Genomic DNA, 11178 nt, shown 5'->3' with positions numbered 1-11178 from the left:
TTACACCGAGTCGATGGAGCAGCAATGTGAAATGTCTCAGTTGCTGGCAGGAACCCGCGCTTTCATATGGTCTTGGCTGTTCCACTCAGTCTCACAGCGAGCTGAGTAGGCTTGAGGGATGAGGCACGAGGCTGAACTCGGAGCTCGGAACCGTCTGCACCGAGCAACTGTGCCAACTGGCTAATTAATTCCCCTTTTATGTGGGAGTGGAAAACAATGGGCAGCAATGTGGCTGGCCTGCATCGGGCGGCGCATGGGCGGCGGGTCTACTGGGGGGGGAGGGGCAGATTCGGCGGGCTGCCGTGACTTAAGTGTCCAGCCTGCTGATGGCAGCCTCATTAACGCCGGGGTCTGGGCCAAGGCGCTAGAGCCGACGCCCACCATCACGTGGGCCTAATGCGTGTCACCGAATAAACGCCAGCGTCAGCAAACGCAGACGCAAGGCGAGCTTGGGCTTCACCTGTCAACCGCTGCTAATGATGAATGGCCTTTGCGACATCAAAGCTGACTGCAGAAAGACTAAATGGTATTCACATTATTCACGGTGTCAACATGCAGAACATACCGGGCCAACTAGGGCAAGTGGCAAAGAAAAACGGCGACAAAGCTGCCACTGTAGTTACAAGCTTTACATTTGATATTATTGTTGCTAGAAAAGAGAAAAAAGATGTCTTTTCCTTGTTTGCATTCCTTTTTGTGCCTGACATAGAAAACGTGTCAGAAAAGTTCCAGCGCTGGTGTCAACCCAGGATTTTTCCCCACAATGTAATCGCCCTTGAGTAGATAAGTGTGACCTTAGCTCTCTGTAGCCATTCGACTTCCCCCCCCACCCCCCACCCCCCCCCACTGGCTTTTATGTACATCCTCTGTGCCAGGTCATCAAGCAAATGGCAGAGTGAGTGATAATAACCTGACCTATGCTAACGCGGGAGTGAAGTCATAATCACTTTTAAATATTTTTAAGAAAAGCATTTGAAGTTGCCAAGTTGTATTCTTGAGCACCTGACAATGCTATGCAAACAATTTGTGGGCTGTTCACTACCATCATAAATTAATAACCCCGTGTATTCCTATTGTACACGGGTAAGCACATGCTAGTGCTAAACAGTGCATTGACGCTGCTAATATCACTTCCTGTAATAAGTGCTGCTTTTTTTTTGGAGGGGGAGGGGGGTTGTTTTGTTTTTAATTACAAAAGCTGTACATGCAGCCAACGTATTAAGACGCAAAAGGGATTATGCATTGCTAACACAGCAAAGCTGGGAACGGCGGTTTTAGCTATTAGTTTAGCAGAAATGTTTAAAAAAAATATATAAAAAAAAAAAATCAAAGAAAACTTCCAGAAAACGAAACAAGAATCCTTTGTATGCCAAGTAAAAAGGCCAGGCTGTCGATACGTGCGCTCGCAAGTGTTGCTTATTAGCATTTCAACCTTCACCTCGAACCTAGATTAATTGAAGGGCTTAAAGTATCAAGGGAGGGTTAATGAGGATATGAGTGAAGTTTGTTGGCGGCCGCTGGTAGCGGCGGGCGCATCCGTCTAAGATCTCCAACTAAGCGCCTCCTCCAACAGAGAGCACGGGAAAGGGGCCGGTTTGGTCGCGTGTTAATTACTCCGCTGTTGGCACACAAGTGCACAGTCAGCAGGCTCTAATTAGGGCTCCTTTTATTCAAACCACTGTTTTTATTGAACATGGTTTAAGCGGCGGGGAGCCGGAGCGCTCGGGCTGCTGTAAATTGCACATTTCCACTAAGGAGCAGGGAAAGGGAGTCTGAAGCTTCAGTGTTGAACTAAGACTGTCGAGTTTCAGTTACACGCATGTAGTCGCCTCCTTCAAAAGCAGCTGAGCACAGCGTGTCATGCTGACAGACATTCGGAAAGGAAAATATCATAAGGAGCAGTGACTGCTTTTGATCTCTGTTAGGTGCCAAAAAAAAACAACAACAACAAAAAAAAAAAACAATAAAAATCTTCCCAGTGGCCCCGCCGGGCTCCGTGTTTGTTCTGCTTGGAAGAATGGAGGACCGAGGGCCATTTCCTGGTATTTGAGACATCCTGCCTGCAGGATGAGCCCTTTGCTTAGCGACCCCGTTGTATCTTTGTGCACCTGATATACTCCTCGGCCAGCCTTTGCCTTTCACAGCCATCATCTGCCAACAGGCACTCCCTCAATGATAAATAGAGCAGCTGCTCTGGCCTTCCCTCTGACGGCAACCTGCTAGCTCGTAACTTTTTAAAACGACTTCTCTTATGCGCAGACTGGGCGCGCCCGGTGGTCCGGAGCTTTTTTTGTCAAAAATAGAGGGAGGGGAAAGTGTGAAAGATACAGTCCAGGCCGCTGCGGGACTATAGCGGAAGGAGAGTGCTCAATTGGCAACAAAAACGGGGAGCTCATTAGCTGGATTTGAAGTGACGACTAACACAGTGTGGTCAAGCAAAGTCTGTTTTATCCGGGCGGTCGAGGCCAGGAATGTCAAAGCCCTGTTACGTTTTTCTACACCGAGAACGTGGGACGGGAAGCTGATTAGTCTGCCGAGATGGTATCAGGACACTGGCGGTGTAGTGGTTCACATGGCAGATCATTTCCAATCCATATCCTGGTCATAACTGCCTTGTGATTGACTAGCTGGTCTCAAATGATGCTGAACAGAATAAAGAAAACAGATGCAATATTATTATGATATATAATATGTATTATTATATCGTCGCCGTATGTCCGTTTTTTTCTCTCCAATTTTCTTATTTTTACGTGAATGGCGTTTCCGCGTTTATAGACATTGTATGGAATGCAACTTTTTGTGCCGGTAACTGGATGAAAAATGATTTGGTCTAAATTAGTCCTGCATGTTTTTTTTTGGTTTTTTTGATGCAACACTGACAGCTAATGATACTTTTAAGAGCAGAAGAAAAAAGGGACAGTATTAGAATGATGATGATGATGATGATGATGATGATGATGATGACGGGAGGAAAAAAAATGGCCAAGACCAAACGTTTGTATGAAGCAAACCCGTCAACAAAAGGGATTATAGAGTGGGACAAAAAATATATATATAATAAAGGGAACTTGATTTTTGCCCTGTGAGTTCGGATGTGTCTTGGAGCAGGGAAACAGTCCCGCCGATGGCGGCACCATGTCACAAGCCTGCCTGAGTGAGGCAACAGACGCTGGCACTTAGCAGACTCCCTCATGCTTGCTGATCTCCCAGGGGGTCGGCTGATTACTGGGATTCTGAAATTACAGTCCTGATGAGCTGGAGCTTTTTGCGAACGAAAAAAAAAAAAAAAAAAAGAACCATAGAAATGGGTCACGCTCAGTTTTTACTGAAGAAAGAAAAAAAAAAAAAAGGAAGAGAGGTACTTTTTAGGATTGAATGGAGCACGGCGTGAGCTGTAATCCATGTCTGACAAGTGACTGATTTATGTGGGTGATTTGAAAAGCTACTACGGTTCCTTTATGATTGGGGTTAAGGAAGCGGAGGTAATGTCCATGAAAACACAGGTGTTATTTTGACAAAATTGCATTCAGCTCGTTGAAAAGTGACCGAAAACTCAAGATTATTATGTTTTTCACCAACTCACTTTCGAATGCTAAAATTCAACAGGGCATACGAACAAATCAGGTTTGTCCCTTAGCGGTAAAATGGGAATGTAATTACTTTTAATAAATGGACGTTTTGGCATTTACAGTACGTCACCTTTAAATTACCCCGCATTGCTACACAAAACATTGCTGCTCATTTTGAATCTAGTTTAAAATCTAAGACGAGTGTCTACTAGCATACTTATGAGTCAAAGAAGAAAAAAAGGAATCTTACGAGATAAAAATAAGCGATGCTAATTCTTAGCCGAGATGCTAAAAACACTGCAATGGCAACCTCTTGTCATTTTGATCGTGATGAATGACCTGGTAGACACCGGCGATCGCTCCGTTTCCGAGTCACCATCGCAGAACGTGGCGGATCCGCCTAACTCTTGTTGACCAAACAAGGATTTGCAACGCTCGAATCTCATGGCGATTTTTTTCCCCCTACAGCTCAAAACATGAACCAGGCCGAGGATGGCACGCTGACACCTTTGGAAACAGATTGGTTTGCTGTGTGGGATGCTGCTGGGTGGTTTGTCACTACTTACATTTCTGAAGTCCAGTGGTCATCTGCGTGTGGGGGAGAAGCTGGAGGGGGAGGTCACCTGGCCCTGGCAGACAGGCCAGCATTTCACACAGACACTAATGCAACATGGGGGACGCACTTCTCCTCACACTGCGGAAAGGAAGCAAAAAAAAAAAAAAAAAAAAAAAAAGGGCGGGGGGTTGGTATGGTTGCTTAGCAATACAGAAGCAGTGCTGATTAAAAGAACTTATCCCCGCAGGCAGACGCCTTAGGAAGTCTGTTGAATTACACACTGATTCGCACCTGGAGCGCCAGGTAAGGTGACATTTGATGCTGTTAACAACTTGAATTAAACATCAAACCTCTGAAGTAAAAACGAGCCTGAGGGAAAGCGGGTTTAAATGGAGTCCCTCCACCTTTTCGCCCGACCCGCACTTTTCCTCTTCGCTCCCACAAGGCCGCAGCCGAGTAAATTGATGAGCGCTGTACATTTTAAGAGGACACACTCAAGAGGCCCGCTTGCCGACAAGCTCGCCTCTTATCGATACTGCGGTTTTACCCGGACGGTTTTGGAGACACGAGACAGGGGAGGCGGACCAGGACGGAGTGAAAACGAAATGGATAAATGAGGCGAGGGCTTCGATAAATGCCTGCCACTCTGTGCAAATAACGCTGATGTAATAAGAGAGGGAGAAAACGTTAGCCATGCTCCGCTTGGCTTACTGCTGGATTCCAAAACAACACAGATGCTTGCTTAATCAGCACTAAAGAACAGCCAGGGAGCAAATTAAGTCTAAAGAGTCGGTGCCCTCGCTCCTTTTACTGCGTGGCATCAGCGGAGTGTGGCAAGTGTGTGCAGACAAACACCGTCTATGAGGGAGGCAATTACCCACAAAACAACCTTGGCATGCCTGTGATGGCTTCAAGGTGTCTCTGCCCCCCCCCCCCCCCCCCCCCCCGGGGAAAGTATAGGGAAGGGTGACAAAGTGAGACGGAGAGGTGGGAAGATAGAAAGGGCAGGTGGCAGGATTGGGGGCTGAACTTGCTTTAAAAAGCAGGAGCTCAAAAAGGTCAGATCGACAGCTCATTTAAATCCGCCTGGCGAGAGGAGGAGGAGAAAAAAAAAAAAAAAAACAAGCCTTAATGAAGCTGCCACTTCTACACAGATACCTGAGAGCGTTGCACCTTGGGGTGCTGCGGGGGCACAGTGGCAGCGTGGGGCTGGGGGGTGTGGGGGGCAAAGGGAAGAGAAAAGATTGGTGGGTATAAAGCGCCAGTCTTGCGATAGACCGTACGATTTTGTTTGATGCCGCATGCGCCCTTCTGCTTGCTGATCCTCCCACTCCTCCCTTCCCTGGCTTTCTGATTTACAGCCCGGACCACCATATGGCAGCAATCCCTGCTCTCGAATTCACTGTGTCACCATGCATTAACTTTAATTGGTCTGATATGTTATTCTTTTTCCCCTCGGCTTTGGAATGAGTTGAGGTAGACAGGGCCTTGATGTCAGTAGGCAGGATTTCCAGCTTTCATTTATCAGGGTGCCAAGATTTCACATAAAGATAACGGCAATCCCCTCTGGCAACAAGCAGTGCCCAGGTTGGGGGCGGGGGGGAAAAACAAAAAAACAAAAAAAACAAACAGGTATCAAATACAGCGCCGCCTTTGCTCGGGCTTTCAGAACCGAAAACGGTGACAAATGCGTTTGATTGATGCGGCGGGAAATAAAATGCCAGCGTACGACAGCACTGCTGTCTGTTCAAAGGACACGCGGGCCACTACAGGCGAGAAACAGCCACCGGGCCATCAGTCCGCCCCCTTCCCCGTCTCCCCCACAGCGCCCCTGAATGTCAGAAAACGCTGCAGTGGGGAGTGCGGCGGCAAAGGTCAGCCTATGGTAATGCCCCGGCTGACACTCCGCCTTACGGCGCGAAGCTAGGAGGGAGGCCAACGCTAGCTGTCAGTATCAGCACCGGCGTCACCGCGACTTGTACATTTACACGCGGGCCTACTCCAAGTCACGTTCCCACCGAGCTTCCCTGTATCAGCTGGCCGCCGCTACGGCTTGGAGCGGCTTTCGTTTCACTGCAGCTCGTCAAGGGTAAGCTGGTGTTACAAAGATAACGCCAGTTCTTATCAGGTGGAACAGAGCAAAGAAAAGGGACGAGGACGGAGGACAATGCGGCATTTTGTTCTGCCTTGTGTGTCAACTAGAAACGCAGATAATTGTCCATTTATTTGTGAGGAATGGACAGATGCAAAGCACAGCAGTTTGCCCAGCTCCGCCTTTGAGGTATCTTGTAACTGCGCCGATACCCCCAAACCGAAGGAGTACGGTAGGGATTTATTATTTAGTCGTCACAGCTAGAGGATGTAAAACGGAGTATCGTATAAAAAGGTGAATTGGACGGCTTGGTGGAACGTGACCCTTGATGCCCTTTGCACGGCTGTAATTCTCAACTTTATTCATAGAGCACGTTAAAATAAAAAAATAAAAAACAAGTGCAGCTGAAAAAGTGCTGTGCATAATTTTTTTTTTTTTTTTTTTAAAAACCCCACACACTCAAAGAAATAAATCATTGAGGGCTGTTTCTAATGCTATGACACAGACGACCCAGACAGGGACTGAGCTGTCTCTGGCACCACTCTGCAGGTGGTAGTCAGCATTTGACTGACTTGGCTGCGGGTTTCTTCTTGTTCTGGATTGCCCTCTGACCACCAGGCAGGGGGCTCTGTCTGGTCTGAAGCCTCCAGCCATCATCCCCTCCAGACAAATGGGAGGTGGGGGGGCTTAATAGCCTTTGTGAGGGACACAGCTCGCTCTGCCCTGCGCGGAAACTGATTTTCATCTGTGGAGGACGGCGTCCTAGCCAACAGAGCAGGCCTACGGTGCGGGCATCGCTTCGGTGGAGTTTGGCCAGGCATCTCACACTATCAGCCCCGCGCAGGCGGTGGACACGGGGGTTCTCTGCCTATTGTGTGTGTGCGTGCGTGTGGCAATTGGCCATCGGCTACTTCCAGAAACACAAACATTGGGCGAATAACTGAGACTTGCATTTCCGATCATGCCAAAAAACAAAAAAACAAAGCACGGCTGGAGCAAGGGATGTCGTGTGTTGTGTCAAATTGTTCCCATAAAAGCTGACCTACATTTTTTTTGCCTTATTTTAGCAATATAAAGAACAAAGTCGAAGTTTACACAGAGAGAGAGAGAACAGCTGATGTGGGAAATATTGAGGGAACCAAGTTTGACAATCATTACAGAGCAAATCAAACGGATGAAATCCACCAGCGTTTATAAATAATGAAAAGGCAAAGAAGCTCATTTTAAGCAGGCATACAGCTATATAAATAGATAAAAAACAACAACATAAAGATGAGAACTTATCACTGGAGCAATATTTACAGCTTTCTATGCCAATTAAAAGCAAAAGCAATTAGGAGAACCAAGTCACCGTGTTGTTCGGTGCTTGTGCTAACTACTGCTGCTGCAGAAGAGGAGAGCGGTGGCGAAAGCAGGCTGATGTTATTTTAATTGCATGCTTAGCCCCAGGTTATAGGTCTGAAATAGAGCCAAGAAAAAAAAAAAAAAAGCAGAACTTCAATACAACTACAGTGTGTCGATTCTCTCAGGGCAGAGAGAGAGAAATATTACGGTACTTTTCTCGCCAGCCGGCTTTGTGAATTAGGAAGTATAGAAAGAAAGGGAGCTGGATGAAGACTTTTTTTTTTTTTTTTTTTCCCACCCCACCTCTCTAGAATGCTCAAGCATTCTGTCAAAAGAAAGGCAAAAGAGCTCCGGCTTTTGAATATGTTAACATCAAATGAAAACATTACCGTGACCTTCGTCCGGCTTTTGCAAACAAAGGCGTTTGAGAGGAATTTATAGTAGAAGGCCACAGCGGTGTGACGTTAAGACAGGTTTTCTGAATCGGAGAAAAAAAAAAATTCCCACAGAGACATTTGGATGACTTAAGCACATTCAGGCGCATACCGCACTAGGGTTGAGCTTTTAAAAAAACCCTCTTAATCCTGAATCTGAGTTCTAAATAACCATGACAAATGATGAGAACCAATTCAAAACAAGCAAACAAATCCAAAGCCTCTGACATTACAGTGAGCCACTAGGTCTAGCGTACTGCGTGAGACAACAACTGTGGTGGAACTAGCTAGCCAAAAAAACTATTAAAACTAGCTAGCCAAAAAGGACAGCCAAAGTTAAAGTAACGCATCTTCCACAGGCCAAATACGCTCAACTGCCACATTTGGACAGCTGCTTTCAAAAAATCTAATGAAGCAGTCTCTTAAAGCGGAGGTCAGTGCAAACATTTTTTTTTTTTTTCAAGAATATGTTCTATGGAAGCCCACTAGTTGAAACGGGGCATTCTGATTCATTTTGCGTTTGTGGTAATAAAGTGTTAATCCACTCGTTTTTAGCCATCTTTGGGGGCGGCCATTTTGTCTTCTGTCGACTGAAAATGACATCACGACTGCTCACAACGGCCAATCACGGCTCAGATTCAGATTGGTCGGTGTGAGCAGTTGTGATGTCATTTTCAGTCGACAGAAGACAAAATGGCCGCACCCACAGATGGCTAAAAACGAGCAAATTAACTCTTATTAAACTCAATATTTATCAGAATGCCCTGTTTCAACTAGTGGGCTTGCATAGAACATATTCTTGAAAAAAAAATGTTTGGGTTGACTTTCGCTTTAAGAGGAGTCTGCAATGTCTTCTATTATGTCTTTACATCCTGTGAGCCCCCCCCCAACTCTTGGAAAGTATCGACCACTCCCCAAAATGGAACAGAAGATAAGTTGCAGTGGCTAAAGTAGCGGTTTGGAAGAGAGTGTGGCAGTGAAGGGCTTGGCCTGGCTTTTTTAGCAAGGCCAGGGCCAATTTCAGACCATTAACCGACCCCCTCGATGGCAACACGAGGTGAGCCAGCTGAGGGGCACTCTTCTACATAGGCCCAGCCTCACGAGCAGCCACTTAAGCCCTGCTCGGCTTCCTAAAGTGTTCTAAAAATGTCCAAGGTGGAAGAAAATGTGCTCGGCCATGCATAGTCTGGCCAAGGTCAGGTGGACAGACTCAAATTGAGGGCAAGGTTGGCGTCCTGACTGCAAAGAAAACGCCACAAATCGTCTCGTGAAGGATTGTTTTCATTCAAAGTACTGGTGGTATCGGTACTTGTTATCGTATCGGTGAATGCTCAAAAGTGACTACTCATGCTGGCTTTGGCCTGAAAAAAAAAAAAAAGTGCTATTTAACATCCCTAGTTAGGATAGACCTGACTAAACAGTACAGCCATCACACTGAGGGTCATTTTACAACTGAGTGCACAGACATTCCATTTGTAGCCTGAAAGCACAAACATCTGAAAGGGGGTGTCTCATTTGTATGTAAACAAGGAAATTGTTTAAAAAGTTAACTGCGAAAACACGTGCGCACGCTTACGCCTGTGAAGTGTCCAGTGTTGACGTGCGAGTACGACACATCCCAAACGGACTTGACTCGCTAAAAGCATATTTACTGCTACAGTGTCGCAAGAAAAGCAAGGCTCGATAAACATTATCGCGGTTCAAACATGAACACTATCCGACTATCAGACATCGACGTAAAGCAAGGCAGCAAATATTCAGGATGACAATGCCAACGTAATAGGAGGGTATTTGATTAAAAAGACAACAAACTGAAAAGCCGACACCGATCTATACATAAGGCGCGCTGCATTACAAGGCGCACTTTCGATTTTTATGAAAGTTAAAGGACTTTAAGTGCGCATCAGGATCGGAAAAATACGCTATATGTCACCTTGAATACGGTGTAAGCGATAATTACAATTGGAAGATACTATGCTACTTATTTTGACATTTTAACCCACTTATTTAGTAAACAGTAAATTTCTTTATTCTACTTCAAAGTTACCATCACATATCCCAGAGTCACGCCAGACAACAATGATGTGAGTCACGTGGCGTCAGATGCCAGACTGCGGGGGCTCCGTAAGGGCATGCTCAGAACAACGTCAACAAACAGATGTCAGGCTGCCGTGCGCATCTAAACGTGTGTGCGGGAGTCTACGTGATATAATCGCGACACTTCAGACGGATGTTTCATAAACTTGTTTACAACTTGAATGCGCGGTTACGAATTGCACATCTGCAGTGGGGGCAGATGGAAACAGATCTAAGAAAATTGCATGGTTCCCCCCCCCCCGCTGCAGATTGGACATTCCCCGCGATCTTGAGACTTTTGCCCCACATACTGTACACTGAAAAATATATTCACTCAACTTAAAACAGTAACATGACATCAAGTAAGCGTTGTGCCTATAATACCGAAAAGGTGTCAACCTGAAACGGGCCCAAACTTCACAGCCTGTTCTAATGGGCAAACTAGCTACCTCCCTTGTTTATGGGAATAACATGCTGACAAGCTAAACAGCTGGCAAATTTTTCCAGCTGGCAGACTCAAGCTAAATTAGAATGGAGAGATTTTCATTTGTCAGCAGGTGCGTCCAGTTTGTGTTCCTTCGCCTCACTCAAAGCGCTTCCAAGAAATTGGACACCCCAGTGACAAATTGAGCCTGCGATTAAAGGGAGAAACAGGAAATCTTTGTTAAGTGCCGTTGATTGGGATTCGAGGCTACGCTCACACATCAGAAGGGTGCGTGTGGGTGTATGTATTTTGCTTGGTGCAGATCCAAAAGCAGAACTGACACCGCCATTGCCTCCTGTACCATTTCCCCTCCGTCCAGGTGTTCCCACGGCTTATGTCTCAGCTTTGAGTGCTCCATAAACAAAACTGTATCAACGCAGCTGCTCTCACAAGTCTCTCTCCCACACAGGCACAGAGACAAATGCGCCACAGAGCACCTCTATTTCCAGATCTTTCCAACGGACGTGCACACTTATTTAACGGGGGAAAAAAATGTCTGAAGTCCAACACTGATCTGCTTGTGAGCACAGCTGGGCCGAGCGGAGGTAGGGCGGTCCAAGCAACTCTGCGAGGCACAAATGGACAAGCACTGGCGATTACAAATTAACCTTCAAGGAAAAAAA

General features: G+C 46.3%; 1 protein-coding gene across 6 annotated transcripts in view; it reads right to left on the bottom strand.

The window, feature by feature from the left end:
- fam222ba (family with sequence similarity 222 member Ba) overlaps positions 1–11178 on the bottom strand; it is a 39831-nt gene that overhangs the window by 7429 nt on the left and 21224 nt on the right. For 4 of the 6 annotated variants that reach the window (XM_086057524.1, XM_086057526.1, XM_086057525.1 and 1 more), the window contains one exon: positions 4136–4263. The exons of the other annotated variants lie outside the window; for them this stretch is intronic. In XM_086057524.1, coding sequence (XP_085913650.1) covers positions 4136–4217 — 82 coding nt within the window. In that variant the 5' untranslated portion in view covers positions 4218–4263. The remainder of the gene's footprint in view (positions 1–4135; positions 4264–11178) is intronic. 6 annotated transcript variants of the gene reach the window in all.

This window comes from Filicampus tigris, chromosome 17 (assembly GCF_054856515.1).
Source record: "Filicampus tigris isolate MCC_2025a chromosome 17, RoL_Ftig_1.0, whole genome shotgun sequence".
Classification (NCBI taxonomy): Eukaryota; Metazoa; Chordata; class Actinopteri; order Syngnathiformes; family Syngnathidae; genus Filicampus; species Filicampus tigris.
This window is presented reverse-complemented; position numbering and strand designations above follow the sequence as displayed.